The 23,262-nt window shown below is 40.9% G+C and overlaps 1 protein-coding gene across 1 annotated transcript in view; it reads left to right on the forward strand.

Annotated features, from left to right (window-relative positions):
* efna3b (ephrin-A3b) overlaps positions 1–3,339 on the forward strand; it is a 74,940-nt gene extending 71,601 nt beyond the window's left edge. The window contains exon 6 of the mRNA XM_074684156.1: positions 1,711–3,339. Within this exon, the coding sequence (XP_074540257.1) occupies positions 1,711–1,829 (119 nt within the window). The 3' untranslated portion in view covers positions 1,830–3,339. The remainder of the gene's footprint in view (positions 1–1,710) is intronic.
* The last annotated feature ends 19,923 nt before the right edge of the window (positions 3,340–23,262 follow it).

Genomic DNA, 23,262 nt, shown 5'->3' on the forward strand with positions numbered 1-23,262 from the left:
CACACAGCCTCATAATGTTAGCTGATGTTCGGCTCAGGAACATGTCAGAAGGTCATGATGTACGTCACATGCCCCCCTGCACAGACATCACGGCAAAAACGTGAGCCAATAATTATGTTTGTGACAGGCACTGAGAGACAGTGGGGATGTGTGTGTGGAGCGATTAGTCGAGCCACGCTTTGGAACCAGTTTTGCAAGGATGCTGCACAGTCTGCTGTTTGTGTCTGCAAAGCCACATTCCTCTGTCAGTAATCGGCAAAGTATCAGCGCTCTGACCCCTGAGCTGCATACTCGGTTACAGAGCGGTCAAAGCGTTTAACCTGAGCTCCGCGGCTGCATGGACCTCATTAGACCGGCCGACAGTGCATACCAGAGGAGGCCATCTCTAAAACCAGGTGTCAGCCAGTCATTACTCTGCTGTCTGACCCACAGAGCAGCTGGAAATATTCCAGCACCGAGTGGAAACACTGAGAATATCTTCCACGCCATCGGGCCATGAGCACAATAGTTCCTAATCAGCATCATCCGTCCTGTGGAGAGACAGAAAATAGTGCTTCTGTCTGCTCTTCAGTCTCATTAATCAAGTGACTTCAGCGGGCGTGTCTGGCCGCACGCGTGTCTCATGAGTGTAGGCATGCAGCAAACTGTCTGGTGGATTGTGTTGTTGAACATCGACTAGACATCTACACTCAGCATGTTTGCCACGACAAAAGAAGAGTAATCTATTCTTAGAGCGGCACCAGGTGTGCATGGAGCCAAATTTACAGTATGCATTGTGTCTGTGTGTAAAGGTATGTTATTATGTGGCTGGGAATGTGTCACTTTATTAGAACAATAAGGGCTCTATGATAACAGCTGCAGCAGACTGCAATGGCTCTGTTGTCTTCATACCAGACTCGCTGTGTTTTAGTGGGAGTGTGATGCTGTGCTGTGGGCTGCCTTTTGTTCACTCAGTCTGTTTCATCACATTAAAGTAGGAAGTTTTATATTCCTACAGTGCTAAGTTCTGTCCAAGTAGTTTGACTGGAAAGAGGCATGTTCATGAAGCGCTGGTAAAAACAGCCCAGGACTTTCTACTGTTCTGCTTCAGGGGTTCTAAAAATGGCCAATTAACATTGCATAGTTAATCAAGTTTGCACCTTACACTTTCACAGTCACATATAGGAGTGCAGTTCATATGGTTGCTTGTAAACAGTAAATCTGAGACAAGCAAGAGGAGTAGAGAAAAATACAAAACTTACATTGTGCGATAATTTCAAATTTCTGGGAAAGTCGCACATGTAATATAAACTTAAAATTCTGACTTAAATCTAAGAATTCTGAGCAGAAGTCAGAGTTTCACCTGAGTGCAGGAAATAAATAGTTTTGACTCCAATATCAGAATTTCTTCTTTGACATCAAAGTTTGGATTCTGAAAAAAAATGTTAGAGCTCTGACTTTAATGTCAGAATCGGAAAATGTCAAATGTTGTTTTTTTTGCTACCCAGTTAAAGCTAGCCTAAACTCCAGGGGAGGATCCTTTCTGCGCACTGTTCATCAAGAAATGTCAAAAAAAAATGTAAGGTTGTGCAGTTACAACACAGCTGTGTACAGCACTCTCTCTTGTCAGTGTGTCCAAAGCTAAAGAAACTTAAATATCTTGGGTTTTTATAGATTTAAATAAGAGAACACTCTCTCAGTCTCCCCTCTTTCTGTCTCTGCCTTTTTCAGATGAATATAACCCTTTTGTTCCTAAACTGGAGAAGAGCGTCAGTGGAAGCAGCCCGTCCAGGGATCGCCTTCTCCTCACCGTGACGATGCTCCTTCTGGCCTCTCTCTTCATCTCCTAGCAACGGCCATCCCACCGGCATCACCATGCCAACTAGCCTTGGGAAGGTGTGCAGTATCAGCGGAGGGTGGGAGGGTGGAAGAGAGGGTTTCTGGAGGAGAGGAGAGCTCCAGATACCGCGAGTGGAGTAAAAGTCAAGAGGAGCGAGAAATTGGAGTTTTTAGGCATCACAGTGCGAATGTGTGTGTGTGTGTGTGAGTGTGTGTGTGTGTGTGTGTGTGTGTGTGTGTGTGTGTGTGTGTGTGTGTGTGTGTGTGTGTGTTTGAGAGGATGATGGTTTGAAGGCATCCAGAGACTTCAGGCGCTGGGTGACACAGTCTGAACTTTTGTTCAACTACAGTCAGCCAGTCCACAAAGAGTCAGGTGTGGTAGTCTGTGTGTGAGTGTGTCTGTCTGTGTTTGTGTCTGTGTGTGTTTGTGTGTCTGAACAGGCCACAGGCTGAGCATGTTGAATCATGCTCCGCTCATAAAGCATTTCTAAAACAGGAGAGGCGGGGCTGAAATCCTTTTTAAAAGAAGAAAAAAAAGCGTCAAATCAACCCCCCTGAAGAAAATCATTTGAGGACTTTCCCCAGGATCGGATTGGCTGAAACACTTCCTTAGGGCTAGTTGCCATAGTTTCTATTTGCAACAAAACTGAACTCAAATGAACTGAATCAAATAGATTTCAGAAGAACTGAACTTTAAATTGCCTTTTTTTGTTGTCAATATTGTTGATCTTGATGCTGGGAACTTGTCCTGGTCCATGAGGAGGAAAAAAAAGGCACCAGCTCAAGATGTGCTGGTCCTGTGTAGGACACTAGTCAAAGTAGCTTATAGTTCAAAAACACAACCTGGAACTCCAACGCAACTGTTTTAGTTGCCATCCTGTTTTCAACATCACTTGTCTGATGAAGGTAACCAGACTGGACAGGGTCAGGGGGGAAATACAGAGCATTTAAACCATAATTCATTCACTTTAGCAGAAATTGTATTGGAAAAGAGGGGGAAAATGGGGAAGGATTTTATCCTAGATGTGCCATTGACAGAGACACTGTAAGGGTTTGTTGATGTTATAAGTTGCTGTGTTACTTTTCTGTCCTGTACTGGGTTAGTCCTCTGTCATCTCCGAGGTTAACGAAGCACACGACGACTACGGAGCAGCCACGGATACATCCAGCTGTACTGTTCGTTTGAAGGAGGAAACACAAGAAGAGACAGAAGAAAGGAGGAGAGTCGCTCACACAAAACATCTACGGACAATAACAAGCTCAAATATCATTTATCACACGCCACATGGTAACTTTTTCTGTTTCTGTACAAGTGTGTGCTTGAAGGACAAAACATGTCTGGGTGAGTCATGTGTGTGTGTGCGTGTGTGAGTGTGTGTTTGAGACTTTGAGAGATTTTAAATGAATCTAACAGCCTGAAATACATCCACATACTGTACATCCTCTAAGTATGAAAAGCAAAATACAATTTAAAAAAACAAAAAACAAAAACAAAACAAATCACTAAAGAACAAAGTAACACATACAAAGCAGTCCAAACTCTTTAGCTGTACAAGTGGTCGCATCAGAGGAGCGTTTCCATAAGCAACTAGCATCTTATTCACCATGGTTACCCTACCCTGCTCGCGATGGACTGTAGTCAGACATGGCTTACTGTGGTAACTGATAACGATGATGAAGGTGATAGTGGTCACACTGATGATGGTGATGATGATGATGATGTTAATGATGGACTGCAACCACCTCACGCTGCCGATCATACATGTGCGTGTGAGGCGTTCAAGTGTTTGTGTAAATGTCAGCGTGGAGGAAGAATGGATTCCCGAGGTGCTGAAATTTGCCAAGGTGGAATGTGTTGTAAGCATTTTTACAAACTTGAGGCTCAGTTTCCTCATGTTTTTGTTTTTTTATGTCTTGAGTTTGCCATCGTGTGGTTTTGATCAGCTGAGGGAGGAGGGAGGGATTATGGGTTTAAAAGTTGGATACTGGGTGGGTTGAGCCATATGTAAACTTGGGCTTCACTCTTAAAGTCTCAGAAAAACGAAAGAGATTTTTTTTTCTGTTTCATATACACGTATATTCATATATCTGTGGCTCTCAATCTTTTTAGCTGCTGACCCCTTTAAAGGACACACCACCATACACACAAGTTTCTAACTGTATGGAGTTTTACTCTCAAGCTGTTGAAACAGTTGTAAAAATTTCGGAGACAGTCTTTGAATTCAGTTGGAAGAAAAAAAAAAACTCAGATAACTTTTAGACTTTTGCTCCAAACTTTTTAATCGAAACATGTCCATGCAGGCTTCAAATGTGACATACTTTCATCATGCGTATGTTGGATCATTTCTGGAGCACTGAAACTAATTGAAAGTTTGAGGAAAATTTTGTCAGTGTTGCCAGTTTTCCTTATGTCCCTGGAGCGTAGCTTGAAATTGGAGCAACTTAAAATCTGTTCCTTTAGCCATCAGCACATTCATCAGCGTCCTGAGAAATGGCCTCTGCTCTCTTGATTAGTACAGCACACACACAGAGGTAGTTATTGTTGCAGTAGATACTCCCAGCAATGATTGAACATCCAAATAAAACCTGACAAAACTAGGGCGGTGCTTTGGCTCAGGTGCTAAATCCTGCACGCCACAGACAGAGGCCATCGTCCTTGAAGCAGACAGCATGGGTTGTTCTCTGAACTGTCTCACTATGAAGGCACTAACACTAAACTTCAGACCTTAAGAAAATTCAGCATTTGTCTTATTGGTTACATAACCAAACATCAAAGCTGGTTTGAAGTAGCAGTTTGTGTTTATGCTCAGACTTTTTATTGGGTTGTAGCCTCGTTAGAGCCTGAAACGTAACAAAAACCCCAAAAGTAATGGCAGAAAAATGTAATAAAGCGTGAAATGCAGTAACTGGTTGCTAATGTAACAAAAGTTGTTACATTTAAGGTTATATTATATATTTTTTATTTACATTTTGGGTCATTGTTTATGTCTTGGGCTATGACAAACTATTCAAGGGGTCGGATTGAGAACCACAAATACATAATTTTATTCTATTAAAGTTATTAAAGGTGTGTATCAGAGTATTTTCTCAGCAGACACAAGAGTTTATATCTATGGAAGTGTTGTACGTTTCACTATGATACAGTGTGTGTGGAAAAAAAACCCAGGTGTATATGTGGCTCTTAGTGGGAGGGTGGAGGGTCGGAGGGGGTGTAGAGCTGTGCGCGGGGGAAAATCACTCTTCAAGAAGTTGCACTTATGAACTTAGACACGAGAGTAAGAAAGTGTGTGTGTGTGTGTGTGTGTGTGTGTGTGTGTGTGTGTGTGTGTGTGTGTGTGTGTGTGTGTGTGTGTGTGTGTGTGTGTGTGTGTGTGTGTGTGTGTGTTTAAAAGGGGAGGGTGAATCAGAGCTCATATCTGTTAATCACTTCATGTCTGTGTGCAGGAGTTTGAGCATGAGATGCTGTCTGTCTCTGTGTGCTGGTGTCAGTGTGTTAATGCGTGAGTGAGCAACTCTGTGTGTTTGTGTGAGTGTGTGAGTGTCTGAGATAGAGTGTGAGTGAGTGTTGTCTGGCAAAACAAAAAAAAGCATTTATTAGTGTTGGAAACAACAATTACAATCATGTTTACCTTCGACTGGAATGACTTTAAATGAACTTGAAAATAAACTGTAAACTGAACAAACCATAACAGAGGTTATAACAGTGATCATGATAACAAAATAATAAGCTTACAAATCTTACTTTTAACAACATGTGTGTTCGCCTCTTTATTTCTTATCCATCATAACCCCACCTGCTTTCTGTCTTTGAGAATGTGAAAGAAGGGGAAAAGCATGGAGCTAATCAAACAGATGGAGGAGTAGCAGGCATGTTTTTTTTCCCCGGGATAATTTCACTTCTCTGTAGATAACACTCTCCAGGAGCTCACAGATGTGATTTTCTATCTCAGAGTTGGTGTGGCAATGCTCCCCCTCCGCAGTAATACCTTTACACGCTCCGATTAGGAGAGATAAGCGCTTCAATCAGCAGCAACACATTTGAATGACAATGGAGCCGTGTGTACCTGCATGTGTGTGTGTGTGTATGAGTGGCCGATGGAAGGATAAAGTCGCTGCTGGTGTCAGAGTTTACCCGCGCTGGCTGTCTGGGATCTTATGCAACAGGTCTGTGACTCACAGAACAACACCAGGTGATAGATGCACAGATAGAGGTCAGGAGGCTTCATGTGACTCAGATGATTCAAGTCTTATCAGGAAGATCTTGAAAACAGTTTATGGAAAGGTGAAGCATGAAGTTCACAAACACTAAGTTAATCAACAAAACCAGCTGTGGAGTCACTAACAAGTGGAAAGTGTTGCACTTGAAGCACAAGTTCATCGGAAACTACTTTGTTTATGTTAAAGTTCAAGAATTTTTTTGTGTATATATTGCCAAACCACCCGTTACTTCCCTGCTTTAAACTGCAGATTCCTCTTTTTTTATACGTTTGTTGAAGTTCATGTGAAGAGTTTTCTACATGTACAGCCACCTTCCTCAGATGCAGTAACTTAATGTCATTTGTTTGTAAACACAAACTTAAACTGGCCTCTTCCTCCTTGGCTCAGTGCCAGCAGCAGCAGACATCCACAGCCTCTGACAGTGACTACTGAACATACTCACTAGCCCAGCAGCCACCTGTAGCATATCGTCTCTTAGTGGGAGAGACTCGAGAGCTGTGAACCTGACTTAGCATGTTAGCATAAGCTAATCATGGGTCACTCTTCGTCCTGAGCTGCTCTCCAAGTGCCCTAAAGCGAGTGAAAGTCAAGACAAGCTTCACCCTTGTTTAGTAAAAAGCTTTATCTGTTGGGTGCTTGGTTTCACTTTGGTTGTTTTCCGCTCTCTGTGCTACGTTTACTATCGTAGCCACTCAGGGTTAGCTTCTTCCACTCGCAAGGTCACTTGCACACACTGGGTGCTCTGTGATTGGCTGATGTAACCATGCTTACTCTCTGCCCAAAAACGTCCAAATACAACCAAAACATTAACATACAGGCTGAGGAGGGGTTGAGGCAGATAGAAACACTGACACATTTGTATAGAGGGCCATAGGGGACGATTGAGCGGGATTATTCCAGTAGGCCTAAAAGTTGACAGTTTATTTTTTTTTTAGGAGGATCCTGCAGACTCTACCTTTAAAAATGGCATGAAGAATGAAGCATAGAAAAAAAACCCATCAACATATAGAGTGAGAGAAAAAGTACTTGGAATAAAACAGATCATGGAGAGTGAAATGCTAATGTAAAGGGACACAACATGTCATATGGCACCAAAGAAACAACTCTGTTTACATTTCCCAGAGCAAAGTTTATGTTTCACTGTCTAGAGCTTGAAAAGTGACTTTTTATGTTGTGAAACATGTAAACCTAACATGTACTGGACAAAATCACCAGAGAAATCTGGTGTAAATCTTTGTTCACAGGGGGTGCCAAAACAAACACAAATCCCTGAGCTTGTGAAGCACATTGAAAACCTGCTGCTTCTGAATAACTAGTTTTTGAAATAACAGTGTTTAGACTGATTGGACAAAAGTTGCACGTTCTCTAAACAGGATGATTCTTTACGATAAAAGAGAGAAACATCAGATTCATTATTTTAGGTTGACTGCTGGTAAACTGTGAAACTTTTCACAGCCATCTTTCAGCTCTTCAGGGAGTGCTTGACACCCAACTAACAGATTTGGCTGGGTGTCACTTTAATCTGATCCAAAAAGCTTTGGCTCCGTTTAATCAGTAAACACAAGAGAAGGATAAATTTGGAAGGCTCCCCCAGTTGTTTGCTTATATTCCATAAATCAAATATTTCTGCTGTCTGTTTTCCTAACACTGGAGAGTCTGCTCTCTTTTTGACCTCTCTCTCATTACTTTTTAGAACAAACAGTCCTTCAGAGCTGCGCACGCTCTTCCTCTGGGGTATGTGGTCGAGTCACTGGAAGCTTATCTGAAAAATGCATCTTTATCATTTCCATTTGGACACAGGCTCGTCATCATGTAAGAGGATCCAGGTGGTGAATCAGACACTTCAGTGCAGTTTAGACTTTAGGGATGACTGGCAGAAAACCATATTCCAGCAACTCTTAGCCTGCTTTTCCCAGAATCACTGACTCACTTCAGGCTGAAAACAAGTCATGAGACTCTTCTGTCAAGTGTTGAAACATCAAAATGTCCCTTTTTCAATCTTGGTTATTATTCTTAAAAAAAAAAAATCAGATCAACAAAGTGACCTGCTGCCAGCATGAGTAGGCCGAGAAAGCTGAGTCAGCTCACCTGTAATAAGGCAAAAGTTCAACACAGAAACATGTCCCATTAACACAGTAAGCTCTGGATTCACTTCTTAGTTGTCTCAGGTTTATTTCCCGTACTGCAGTATCCAGACTTGACCACTTGGTGCCGCTGTTCAGTCACAGCTTCATTCAGCAGAGGTGCTGCTCCCTGAAGCCTCAGCCTTGTAATCCTTTATCAGGACGCATAAATCCATTAAAGCCACAATGGGCATTGTGTAACCGGTGTCACCAGGATTAAACATGCAGATTTATTTTACTGGGTTATGATATAACTCTTTATTTTCCCACATATGATAGCAGGTAAGTCGATGAACAGAGATGTTTTGACTCTCCAAAGGTGAACATGAGTCTCGAGGGACAAGGACATGCTATTTCACCAACCTGTTAAAAAAAATTATGCAACAACTATCCATCAGAGGCTTCAGAAAACAGCTACTGAGATTCAGGGTCTTCCAGGCACGAACATGCAGGCAGCTTCTGACTGCATTCATTCATCACAATAATTCAGAGAAACATTTCTGCACTCTCTGTGTTTGTTTCAGTGAGGAGCTAATGTCATGCATGGTCAGGCTTGTGAATATGAGGTTGTTTGCATAAAACATCGTTCCACTTGTGTCTGCACACACACACACACACACACACACACACACATGCAAAACTGTTGACAGCTTTGTGAGGACTGTCAGTGTTACAGTTAACTGTCTCTGCTGCTCAGATGACCTTTAGTTTAACGTTCTCTTAAAGTGTAAGGCTTCTGTAACACCGCTACAAAATTCATCCATCATTACTTTTACCCATAATGCTTCAGCTGCACCACACTTACAGCTGAAACGAGGCCTCAGGATCATTTTTAAAGTCAGTCAAGGCTTGAATGATCAATATTTTTAACAACTTTGATTTTTTTGTTGCTTACCCAGTCTGTCATTGGGAATTTTTTCAGCGTGTTGCATCAGTTTTGGATCATTCGGTGGGTGCAGTGTTAACACAACAAATAACATCATGTCCTGGGCAGTAAGAATATAACAAGTACAAATGATTCATTAAACTCTTTTTTTTAACATATGGTTTTTATATTTGAGAAAACATCTCCCCACACCCATCCATCAGCAACACCCAAAGACATGCAGCAGAAAAACATCAACACATACGAAACAGATGATGATGATGATTGCATGTTGACACACGCCCTCCATCGTGCTCCCTGAGTCATGTCTGTGCGGAGATGTGAGCGGAATGACGGGTGAAGCCACGAGGCAAGGAAAACCCTCCAACTCTGCCTTATGGCTAGTGTTAGAGAAACCTGCTTGCACGCCTTTCCGCCCCTCTGTGATCAGTGATGATGTCTGCTTCTCAGTCTGAGACAAGCGACCGAACATACGGACGAATGAGACAAGACGGTTGTGGAGCCCATGTATGTGGTGAGGAAGTAACAAGTGTGCATATGTGTTTGTGTGTGTGTGTGTACGAGATGCAGGGCCACAAAAGGTGAAGGCTGATGTCACGTTGAGGCACCGTGAGGCCGACAACCGTCACTCCCGCCTGCTCCATCAAGCAGTGTGGTGATTCACCTCAGGTTCAGTTTGTTGAGCTGTTGAAGGACGACTGAGTACAAGATCCACGACTTTGGCGTTAGTCAACAAGTTTGGATGCTTCAACGTCTATCTTTGAGTTATAGTTAAACATTTTTAAGTTGCTGCCAAATTCTCTGGAAGTTTTTGAAAATCCTCCACCTGTGCTCAGGACCTCTAATCCAGCTGTGTGCAGTCCTGCTTCAGGGAGATGCCACAGTTTTAAACGTTGTAATATTACCACAGATGATGTTGTTCTATTCTAGTAACCACACGACGCAAAGCTGATGTAATAATCCTGTAAAAGCATTTCTGCTTTTATTGTTCAATATTAAATCATCTCATAACCTGTTTCTGGAACACATTATGCTTTTTAAACCTATGACCTTTTCATGACAAAATATTATTACAAAGAAGAAGTGATTTGGAACAGTAAGTTCTCATGGGTAACTAGAGCAAAACATCAAATGAGCCTGTTTTTCATGTTATATCATTTTGATGTAACTCATTGAAGGTATTGTGTGTCCTTTTCTGTCAATCTATTTTAATAATCTGCAGACACACTTTCAGATCAGGTACATTCAACATGAGTGGTTTCTCTCCTGAGAATCTGGAAAAAGTTGACATGTTGCCTGTCCTCACAGACTTTTTGAAGGGCAGGGGCGAAAGGAAAAGAAAAGACACATACATGGGGTTCTCGCCACTGAGGAGTGAGCTATGTTCCATGTGTATCACCTCCCAAGAAGGCACTTTAGTGTATGTTTTCATGGCGTTGCCCCCCATGCCCCAGCACACACTCCAAAAAAAAATCTGATAATGTGTTTCTGTCTTATTTTGAGTAAAAATTGTCTTACACTTGATATGAGCCACATTAAACTTAGCAATCCAAAAAAAAATACTTGTTTCAAGTTATTTAAAGACAAAAATAAGGCCTGAATTGCTTATAACAAGTAAATATCTGCCAATGGAACAAAAAAATTGCTCGAAACTTGGTTAAAAGTAGAACAATGTCTTAACACAAGTAACTTTTCTCTTGTTTCATCGGCGGATTTGTTTTACTTGTTACAAGCCATTCAGACCTTTTTTTAAATTACAGTCTTTAAATCAATTGAAACAAGTCATTTTTCTAGACTGGTCAGGTGAATGTGGCCCATATTAAAGGGCAACTCCGGTTTTTTGACACCTGGACCTTATTTATAGGTGTGTGCATGCTCATACTCACTCAGACAAACATCGTGCAGCTCGGAGTCCTTCAGAAGTTATTTAGATCCAACCAATTTTAGCCGCACTTAGCGGGGGCCACGGCAAGGGAGCTTCAGCGCTGGACATAATCTCTGCAAAATCGCTCATTTCAGCTATATTTTTTCATCCATCGCTATCCATCATAATCACAAATACACTCCTCTTCTGTTGCCATAGGCGAACACTGTCCACAAGCGCACCACCAGTTTGCATTGAGTCGTGGACGTGCTCCTGTTTGTTGTTCTCGAGCCAGCTCTTCGTCTCTCTCCCTCTGCATCCTTCTTTCATGGAGCTCCTCGTCCGTGCACTCAGGCTCAAACCGGTAAGGACAACCGTCAAACTCGAAGTCTGAAGACGGTAGACGAGCTGACTTTATGATGACACTGGCGATGGATGAAAAAATATAGCCGAAATGAGCGATTATGCAGAGATTATGTCCCGCGCTGAAGCTCCCTTGCTGTGGCCCCCGCTAAGTGCGGCTAAAATTGGTTGGATCTAAATAACTTCTGAAGGACTCCGAGCTGCACAATGTTTGTCTGAGTGAGTATATGAGCATGCACACACCTATAAATAAGGTCCAGGTGTCAAAAAAACAGAGTTTCCCTTTAAGCCTAAAAAGACATTTTCTACTAAAATTAAGTCAAAAACACTTTATTAGACTTCCATTTTTTGCAGTGCACCACTAGCACAAAGCAGATCCGATTTTGATGACAGTATCTCAAACCCCCCTAATTCTATTCATCTCCTGTTTCTCATTGAGAAAACAAAGATACTCAGCCTTTTCTTTACAGTGAAATAGTTTTGGATCACTGGTCAACTGATAAATGCTTTGGCTCAGTGGAAAAGCCGGTCATCTCACCCCTAAAGTTGTTTGTCCAGTTCCAGCTCTCACAGTCACATGACAGAGCATCATCAGAGCTTATATTGTGTGACTATTTATAAACCAGATTAGTTTAAACTGATGGTGCCCCAGTGAAGCATTCGCTGCCATCAGTCCATAAATGTTGTTTTAAAGGGTAAATGTGATGTAAGTGGTCTAAAAGACTGAAGTGTTGTGCAAGTACAAGTCCATTAACCTTTTTAACCATGGGAACATCTGTTTTTATTGTCTTTGTGCCTCAGATTTCATTTTTTCCCTTGAACTGTGTTGCACATTTGTTTGTTTCCTCCTTTTTGTGATGGTCACAAATATTATCACAAAATTCACAAATAACTTTTTTACATTATAGCATTATAATTTCATAAGTTTAGAAGACTTTGGGCTCTTTTTCTGTCAAAGATTTATTTAACAGTATGCACACCCTACTCATCATATGCCAGGAAGTAGCTGTTCACAGAACCTAGCGACCTCCTTCCTCTTAACATGACTGAAAAAATAGACCTTGAAAGAAAAAGTTCCCCAAGCGACCAGACTGGCCATGAATCAGCTGCAACAGAGCCACAACTACAGGATACCACCTGAGCATCTGAAACTCATCACCATACACACAATATGGCTTTTCAGCAGCAGCTAAAATGACCCTGATGTGCTGAAACTATTCGACTGCTTTGAAACTTTGAATAAGGTGAATGAATGAGAAGGAAAAGTGAGGGAAAAATACTTTAAATTTTTCATTTGCCTTTAAAAAGGTACAAAGATCATAAGGAAACTTTCTCATGGCAGCTCCTTGCCCGAAGCTAATAATGTATGATGGCTCCTTATGACGAATCCCTCTTTTTACATTTCCCCTTATTCCTTATATGTGCATTTCTCTCCGTGTTCCCTCACCTCTCACATGGATGCAACGTGTTTGGCCCCATCACATTGCCTGCTTGGCCTGTCCTCTGTTTTTTTGCCATCCTCCCTCCAAACGGCTGCTCTGACGCTGGCAGTTGCCTCCAGAAATCTGCTGGTAATGTTAGTCACTGCCCAGCTTTCCCCCCTTGCTCTCTAACCACGTGCCCTTTTCTCTAAGTTTAGCTCTAATCCTCTGTTTCTGAGACAGCATCTGTACAGCCTGAACAGCTGGAAGGGTTAAATTTTCTTTACATATAAATGTATGCACTTTAATGGTGTACAACAGGGACATTTACACACGCCCTGAATATTAAAGACCCAGACATAAAAGTCTTATCTGCAGAGTGAATATGTAGGCTACATTAAACTGATCCTTTAACTCGCCCTGAGAGGTTGGTCCAACCCAGGTTAATTTTTTTTGCTGAGAAAACATAACCTGAGAACAACTTGCATTTAAATTTATAAATAATATCTATCACATTAAGAGAATGTAGCCAAGAGAAAATGACCTTTTAGTATTTTGATAAATACTTGGTGGACACGCATCAGGAAAATGTGCTTTTAGACACAGAGTAGTTTAAAATTTACAGAAATTTTCTGAAAACTGTAAAACACTTGTTCTCTTTCTAACTCATTGTTGTAATTTATGTAATTCAGTTCAATATTAAATATTGCATGTTTGTTTTTTTTTTAATTCATCAGTGAAGAAGAGGAGGAATTAGGGGAGCTGGAGGAAGTGTTACTTGTGGTCCACCTCTGTCCACATCCAAAATGTAATGTTTGTAGTAGAGGGGGGCCATACTGGCAATTTGTGTATTGATCCGATACCAAGTAAATACAGGGCCAATATCACCGATACCGACACTGGTACCAATACCAATACCAATACTTTTTTATATTTACGGTTAATGTATCATCAAACTGCTGACCTTTAGGTGTTTTTGTGATTTTTTTTTCTTTTGATTAGAATAGAATAGAACTTTATTGACATTGTAACAAGTACAACGAAATTGAAGTCACAGCAGCAATCAAGAAAAACAAAAGTAAGAAAGTATATAGAAAATGCATAAAGGTCCATAAGAAAATAGATGAAAGCTTGTCTATCATTCTCCAGTTCAGCCAGCCTCCACCTCCACAGGGTCCAGGACTGAGCTTCTTCAGTCATGCTCCATCTCTGTCTCCTGGATCCTGTCTACTCACAGCAGGTGAAGCTCTTCCAACATGGCGTTGGTGTCTGGTGTTAGCTCTGCTAGCCATGTCTGTGAATAGCATGATGCTACACTGCCTTCTGGTATTCCCTCTGTTGCTGGGTTAGCACAGCTAGCTCGTCCATCTTATTGGAGATAGATTTTATGTTCTCAATAACGATGGATGGAAGGGCAGGTCCATGTCGTCACTTCTTAGTTCACACCTGAGAACCAGCACGTCATCCTAACCTCCTTCTCCTCACCCTGTGGGAAGACATCAGGCCTTACACCAGTTAGCATTGACATGCTACAGGCTGCTAACAGCTGAGTTCACATGTAAACAATGCAGCCATGGTTGCATGTGGGATCTCCAGACAAACACAGGAGAAAGTAAAACACAGGAGTAGTAAAAAATATCGCTGAAGCCACAAAAAGTGTGGCGTCCATGACCAACAAGTGAGCCATAAAAAATAATGATCCACTCCAAATACAAAGATTACAAAAAAGAGACAAAAAATTACAAGAAATGGACAAAGAAGAGAGAGCTGCTGCAAAAGGCAGCCATAGCCAACAGGGCGGCGCCTAGCAACGGTATAACTCAAGCAAACAAAGAGGGTTACATCTGACAAAACATATGTAAAGTATACCGTTTAGGAAGCGCCCTCATGAAATTTTGCACTAATGTAAATAATTGATGTTTAAGAGCCCAGGGGTAGAACATCATTAAACTGCTTTAAGGATGTGTCTGCCATCAGTGACTCTGCCTTTATGAAAGCATTCAGAAGTATATTTGTGTTTCTTCTCCCATGTGTGTTTCCTCTTGGATCTGGTCTTAAGGTGAAACGAGGTATCCGGACACACTTGATGGATTTTACTCTGATTGATTAATCACAGTGTGGGCAGTGAAGGAGATGCTAAGTCAAAGTGTGCCTCTACCCACACGCGTCCTTCTCTTTATCCTCGAATCACAGGATTATCTGTGGGATGTCTGAATGGACAGGCTCTAGTCTTCATTCTAGATTTTGTATTCCTGACAGCAACAACAACAACAACAACAACTTGTTTTGCCTGTTTAGATGACGCATGTGACATCATCTGATATTCCGTCTGACGTGTGTGGCTATTTTTGTGATATGTTCCCTGATATGATTGACGGAAGACTAAAGTATATCACCACTGTGATCCATTTGTAGGCGAAAGACTGAATGTTCTGTCCTTGAACTGACACTAAACACTTGATTGAATCAAAGGTACTCTGTCATACATCATTCATCTGTAGATTAAACTAATACAGAATCCAAACTAACTTTAAAAGACCTGCAACAAACTGATGAATACATCAGAAAAGTCAAACTTATTAAAAAACTCTGTAAGAAATGTTATATTCTTGTCCTGAGATTATTAGTTTTTCATCTTTTAAATGATTTTGAACATAACCTTTATTTCAAAGATGAAAGTAGAGCAGGTCTTTCTTTAATTGGGGTCAGCTCACAAACCAAATAAAGATATTTTAAACTTTCCAAATCTATTTCCTCATTATAATGCACACTTTGACACCAAAAGGAAACTTTCAAGCATATTAGGGCCGTTAACATAAGCTGCTATTCCAACTCTCTGAAAATAAAGATCTGTAAGGACATTGGCTTTACATGACCATATTATACACTCACTTAGACACACTGCACATAACGTCTGCTTTTATACTCGTCTGCACTCATGCATAACTGATTCTGTAGCATTGAGAAAATACTTAATTCCTTAGCTAGCACACAGGGCAGAATAAAGTTAATTGTTTAGATAAAGAGATGTACACATATTGTAAATTTGTGTTGCTATGTTTATGCTACTTTCATCATTTTTGCTCCCCTGGAAATACTAAGACAAACACATAGGTGAAGAATTGCTTCAATGCATCCTAATGACCCTTCATCCGCTCAAAGTACTGATGTCCATTAATGTGCCAAACAGTGTTCATGCATTATATTGTAACAACCCACAGCTGTATGAGCAGTATTGTAGTGCTCAATGTCCTGCTTGATTCCAATCAACTTGTGCCCACAAACTCTGCCAGAAATCTGGGTGTCATGATTGATGACCAGCTGGCCTTTGAGGTTCATGTGGCCTCAATTTCACGGTCTTGTCAATATATGCCTTCTATAACATCAGGAGGATCAGACCCTACCTGACACAACAGGATGCGCAGCTTCTGGTACAGGCTCTTGTGATATCACGCATCGACTACTGCAACTCCCTCCTGGCAGGCCTCCCTGTGTGAACATTTAAACCTCTGCAGATTACCCAGAATGCAGCAGCACGTCTGGTCTTGAACCAGCTCAAACCAGCACACGTTACCCAGCTGTTAATCTCGCTTCACTGGCTTCCAGTAGCAGCTTGAACCAAATTCAAAGCTCTTCTTCTGGCTTAAAAACATTGACAAGAATGACTCCTGCCTACCTGGGGTCCCTCATCCAGGTCCACACTCCTTCTCGCCCACTACACTCTGCTTGTGAAAGACGCCTGCTGCTCCCTGCCCAGCGTGGCTCCAAATCTCTAGCCAGACTCTTCTCCTCTGTTGTGCTCGAATGGTGGACTGAATTATTTAACTCTATATGATCCACAGAGTCCCTTACTTTAAAGAGATGTCTGAAAACTCATCTGTTCAGGGAACACTTGTGCACTTAAGCTGACCCTTCTCCTCCTTGCCCTCAGGGGTAGAATGAGTCAGTAGGCTTAAGACTTGGCGCTTATGATTTTTTAGCACGGCTACTGAATGTTGTTGGAGTTTGAAGTATACTGTTGCAGCAATTAATTGTGGTTTGTTGGCTTGTGGATTGCTGTACCCCCTCCATTGAAAAAAAAATTGCACTTAATGGCAGCACCTGCAGCCAAATAACCTGTAGCATTGTTGTCGCACTTACTAGGTTTTCTTTCTGTCTAAATTTTTGCTTGTGTTGTACGTCGCTTTGGAAAAAAGCGTCTGCTAAATGGAACTGTAACTGTAAACTGTTAACTATACTCAAGTCCAGGACTCAGTCTTCTTTACTCAGTGAAAAGTTTGGAGCGAGTCAGATTTGATTTTCACTTGAATGCTGAGGACCTGAGACTCCAACAAAGAGGAAAATGATCTACTGGAGTCTGAAATAACCAGGTTCTTTCCAATCATAGCCTACATGATACTGATGTGACATGTGATGTTCATGTGGTGGGTGAGACGAATGTCACTGGACAAGCTTGTCTGAATCACACGTGTCACAGAATGTGTGCATTTCTGCACGTGAACACAAGTTCACATACGCCCACACCTACAAACCACTGATGCAGCCTCAGGTTTGACATTTTGTAGTAATCATCATCATCATCATACAAAGGGTTTTTGCCTCATGGGACGAACTTGTGCTCACATGCAGTACAACACCTATATTTCATATGACTAATGTCCATAGATCTCTCTCATGCTTATTCCCTCATTAAATGAGCTCAAAAGCGTTTTTACACGCAGGTCAGGTCAAGAGGAACAATTTGCTTACTCCTAAAACCTGCTGATGCTCACTAAAAATGGTGGCACTTGGGGCATTTCCCATGAATTTGTTTTAAATTTGTGTTTAATGAATTTGTTCTGCAGTTACAACTCTGCTAAGCTCCTAGGTAAATAAATTAACTTGAAACGTACAACTCATTGTTGTAGCCAAATATCTCATCCCATCCCCTTCAAAAAAATGTCCATCAGAGACACAGCTTGGCTATAACTCTCCTGTCAGCCTCCACTTCCACAGGGTTCAGGACTGAGCTGGCTTTCTTCACCAGTTTGTTCAGTCTCACTCTCCTGTATACTGTCCACTTACAGCAAGTGAAATCTTTCCAATGTGGTGTTGGTGTCCAGTGTTAGCTCTGTTAGCCATCTCTGTGAGTGGCATGATGCTATTCCTTCTGTTGCTGGGTTATCACCGTTAGCTCATCCATTTTTTGGTAGACAGATATATTTCCCATTACGATGGATTTAATGGAAGGACAAGTCATTGTCGTTTCTTCCTAGCACACCAGCATGTCGTCCTCGCCTCCTTCTTCTCAGATTGTGGGGAACATCCGACCTAACACAAATTAGCATAGGCATGCTACAAGCTGCTAACAGCTGAAATCGTGTGTGTAAACAATGCAGCTGTGGTTAAACATTGGATCTTCAGACACACACCGGAACAAAAAAAATGAAGAAAAAACGCCACAGCAAACCAAACCAGTTTGGTGTCCATGGTCAACAACTGAGCCATAAAGAGTAAAGACAGGTTCCATATTCAGAGATAGTTAAAAAATAAAAATAAAAAAATAAAGTTGAGAAAGAAGAACAATGCAGAGAGCGCTGCTACAACACGCTGCCACTTGTGTGGCACTTTCCAACAAAAAGAGGATTAGAAAAAAAATGAACCACTGCCATTTTTAGAAAATAATGAAAACATGCCAACTTTTCATTTTATAAACTTGTGATAGTTCGAGCATTTAAAGTCAGTTCCCCTGATATTCAGTCCTGTCCAATTGAGCCCAGAACAGCTTAAACTAATGCATTAGAGTGGTCCCAGCAGGTTTTAAAAACATAATATTACGAGTGATTATTAGTATTTCATTTGACTGTCGTTACACTAAATGCTGATGTAATGATCTGGGTCATTTTCCTTTTGATCAACAAGTTTGGCCCTTTAATTTATTTCTTTGCTTTACATATTAAATCTCAGACTTGTGTGTTATAATTATTTTTAATTTCTTGTCAAATCTTAAAAAAGGTTTTGAAAAGATCTCCACCTTTACCCAGGGCCTCTAATCCAGCCCTGCCCAGCTGACCTCTGAAACAGCTTTCTGTCCTGCTTCAGAGAGATCCCACCAGTATTAAAGTTGTAATATTACCACTGATGACTGTTGTTCCATCTGAGTAACCACACAACGCAGAGCTGATGTAATAATCCCGTAAATGCATTTCTGCTTTTATTGTTCAATATGAAATCATCTCATAACCTGTTTCTGGAACACATTACGTGTTTGTTAACCCGGACCTTTCTGTGAAAACATCAGTAGACAAAGTGATTTGGAGCAGTAAGTTCAATTTGCCATTGCATCATTTTGACGTAACTCGTTGAAGAATTATCATTTGACATTTACGTAATATATTTTGACATAATTTAAAAATCTGCAGACACACTTAGTCTTTGTTCCACATTATCAGTAGCACAAATATAACAATTTAAATGAAATGTGGGATTCGTCCACTGGGAGGTGGATAAGCTCAACTTTTTATCTTCTTCAACAATGAAACGGTGTAAACATGCAACACCAAACACAAAACCCATTAGATTTTGATTACAGCTTTCAAATCTTCCAGGTTCTCCACATTTGTTTTATGAACGTTTTGTTTCACTGAAAAAACACTACATTTTTAAATCTGCATTTATAATATCAGTAAGACAGATCAGTGTTGAAATCAGGTGGGACATTGGGACATATTTGAGAACTTAAGGGGTAATTTGGTATATTGAACAAGGTTTGTAGGTACTTGTTCATCTAAAGTGTGTTACCTACAGGAGATGCCAGTCACTGCAGCTCTTTGGTTGAAAACCAGCCAGAGACCCAACATGGCTAGCTAGGCTATCAACTGCTGAATCAAGCTAAAAAAAAAAAAAAAAAAAAAAAACAGAGCAGAGCAGAGCAGCAATCAATGTGTCAGTCAAACAAGGATTTTTGGTTTAAATTTCTGTCAAAGTGAGCCACAATAATACCAGACATCACAACACATTACTGTAATGGTCCTTTGGTAGACCTGAGGAGCTGATCGCTGCGCTGCAGGCAAAGAAATACCAACATGTTGCATTGGTGAGGGCTGCAAATGGCCTCAAGATTCTGTTATTTATCTTTTTAACTGCTAAAATTTAGGAAGGAGGTGAAATGATATAGATTTGTCATGTTGATTCACACCAATTGCCAGATGAAGGATGCATGTCAGCTCCTCCATCTGTACAAAGTGCAGCCAAAAATTCCCTGTGATGGATGCAGACAAATTAGATTACTTCACTGAAGTATTCTTTTGTGAATAAGACGCATTCTTAAGACTTTCTTCATCAGTTTATGTCCTGTACATCAGTGTGAACAAAATACTAGAGGAAAAAAGTTTTTTTTATATGCTATGATGTTATTTATGGTGCTCATAAAAGAAAGAAGCAGCTCCACAGCACATAACATGATGGATACACAGCAAGGTGAAACAGTCAATTGGTGCTACTTTTCAACAGCTTTCCACCACATAAGGTTGTATTCATGCAAATTTAATCATATGGTATACTGTTCAGTAAACAAACCCTGTGAATTGCTGAATGGTTGAAAAATCCCCAACTTCTGTTCACACATCACCACTTTAGATGGGTTCAAGTCTCTGTCAGGCATGTTGGGATTGACAGGTTTTTATTTTTAAACATGCTTTAATATGTCTTATATGAGGCAGAAATTGCCAAAAAGAGGAAAATAAGGTGCATCTTGTTTGTGCAGATGTGAGGGCGTCACCACTGACAGCTGTGTCCGAAAATGAAAAAGTAGCACGCTGATTCCTGAGAGCACGATCAACCTGTGGAGGATTCATTATATTAGATAGCTGTCACTGTTTGTTTCTGCTGACAGAGACTTCAGACTGCACTTTACTTACAGGTCCAGTATTGTGCAAAATCACTTCATTAAGTCTTTTAGTGAAATTTGTTGGTCTTTGGCTTTCCCCCCAGCCAAAAAATTTGATATTTTATGACCATACCTGTACTTAGTAGTGCTTGTAAATGTAAAATCCAGGATTTGCCGATATCAGCGATTCCCTTTGTTTTTGGCTGTAAACAGCCACATGGTTCCATGCACAAGCTTCCCATCTCAGAAGAAGACAAGACTAAGTGGCTAGAGTTCATTTATCAAGGAAATGTGCCAGCTACTCTCAGGGGCCGACCGCTTTTCCAACTTTGGACAGTCCAACAGAGGGAGACCGAATAGACTGGTCCTGAATCCAGGCGCATTACCAACCATCCACAAACAAACCTCAGACCCTGGAAATGTGAGTATTTTAAATGCTGTGTGCTGTGGAGCAGATGTAAGAGCTTTTCCTCAGAGTCCCCCCTGTCTCTGTGTTAGCTTCAGGATGCTAACTTTAGCTGCGGTTAGCCTGTTGTTTTAGCCTGTAATGTTACGGTAAATGAGCTTCTGTTTTCTAAACATTGTGCACTCAGAGCTCGTGGCCCCGCTCTCCGTGTCACGGAGAGCGGGGCGGTGTCGGGGGTGGCTCATTTACATATGAAGGTCACGCCCACTAAATCAGACCATTCTGAACAGAGGATGAACTATGTTAGGTTTAATTATTATTTAATATGTATCACACTCATGTCTTGGATACAGTGTGTCAGCATGTTATTATAAAGCTCTCACCTGGGCAAGTATAGATAAGTACATTCTAATAATAGAGGAGTAAAAATAAGAAATAAAACTTGTTTTTGTCGCAGTTCTTTGCTAAGGCAGGAACACAGAGGTGAGACCTTCACAGGCTACAAGAAGCTCATGTAAGCAGCTCCACATTTTAATTTCTGAATACCATGCCTGGGAGTGGTATTAAAGAATGCCTGTGATTCAATATCTGGATAATGTACAGCTCAGTTAAATGGAAGTCTTATCTTCCATGAGTAACAGAGTAACACATTTTGACACATCTTCTAGAATATGAAATTTGACAGGGAGTACCAGCTGCTTACTATTTCATTAAAATAATTCCCATTTGTGAAGGTCATTTCATGAAAAAACTGGTGCAAATGAAAACATCACAATGAAAATAACTATTTTGAGTTTGGAATCTTGTGGTGGCGGACCCTCAAAAATTGTTGTGAATCAATGAATGCATTCTTACCAGGAAACCATGGTTATTTCCTTCACTGTAGTCATTTCCAGGTTGAACCTTGAACAGAACATCAGGCAAGAATGAGACAGCATTCCTAACACAAATCTCTAGAAACTGGTTGACTGAGAGTTCTCGGTTGTTTACAGAGTGTTGTTGAAGGAAGAGATGACGAAACACAGGGGTAAACATGCCCTTCTCCACACTTAGTTGAATCATGTTGGTGGCATCAAATATCAAAATGTCTCTTCAGTTTAAACATTTCATACACAGCCTTTACACTTATTTAAATTATATATTGAGTTTGGATCATTTGCAAAACAACAAAGTGTATCCTCAGTGTCCCAACATCTGTGAAATTTTGACAGAGTATTTTTGATTTTATGGTACTGTTTTAAACCTTTTCCATTTGATATATAACTACCACGAATCAACATGTACTTCTGAGAACAAACTCATTCATTTCTCCCAGCATCAAATCAAAGCTTCTTGCTGTTCTCTGCTCTGCTGATGTGAGCTTTGAAAATCCATGGGGTTCACATGAGCTCAAGCTTGACTGGAGTGATGTTGGGTCATAGGCCATGGGGGCATATGGCGGGTTGTCTAGCTGCAGCCGTGTCCCTAGAGCTCCTCTTAATCTCCCATGGGTCTCATTTGACTCTATGTACTGTCCCATGCAGGAAAACAAGCAGCTCTTATTTCTCAAGTGTCCCTTTTCCCTTTTCTATCCACACGAGCTCTTAAAGGCGCTCGATAACTCTGAAAAAAGCAGCCGAGGCAAGGGGCCAAAACACACCAGCTGATGAGCACGACTGAGGCTCTGAGCGTGCTGCAACATGCTGCTTCCTGCTCCGGCCAAATAGAGGAATTAATGAAGAAAAAATAACAGGCTGTCCTGGTGGGACACTGTGACAGTGTGTATGTGTTACAGAATCAGATCCAAAACAGCTGTCACACACCAACCAATGTGGATTGAGTCCTGTCGTAAAATGTAATACTTCCCTTGGAATTATTTCTATGGCTTAAGCTTTTTAGCTGCTGGGAAATGTTGTCTTTGAGTCCATGCTGAGGTTAATGAACCTTTTGTTGTCCTGTATTAACCTTTATCTAAAGTGATGAAGTCACTTGAAACTTTGACCTTTGTTTTCTGTCTTGTTGGAGTTATTCTTATCTGAAGTGATATCATGCTGCAAGAAAAAAAAACCTTCATAAACTTCTGTTAAATATGAAACTGAATGTAAAACCTTTCACTGTTCTTTCTCTCTGGAAAAATTTTACACTGTCTCATTGTACTCGTCATTTGCTTTTAAAAGGACCTTGCATCTTGAGTTAATTAAAATAAAACCTTATCAGTTTCTGCAGCAAGGCGTGATTTCAGTGCATATTCTCTTTTCTCTTCAGAGGTTTCCCTATCACACTCTTTTCTTTCCTTCATTCAGTCTTAACCTAATCC

Source organism: Halichoeres trimaculatus, unplaced genomic scaffold (assembly GCF_033239565.1).
Source record: "Halichoeres trimaculatus isolate MK-OKI-2021-1 unplaced genomic scaffold, fHalTri1.1 fHalTri1_scaffold_12, whole genome shotgun sequence".
In the NCBI taxonomy this organism is placed as follows: domain Eukaryota; kingdom Metazoa; phylum Chordata; class Actinopteri; order Labriformes; family Labridae; genus Halichoeres; species Halichoeres trimaculatus.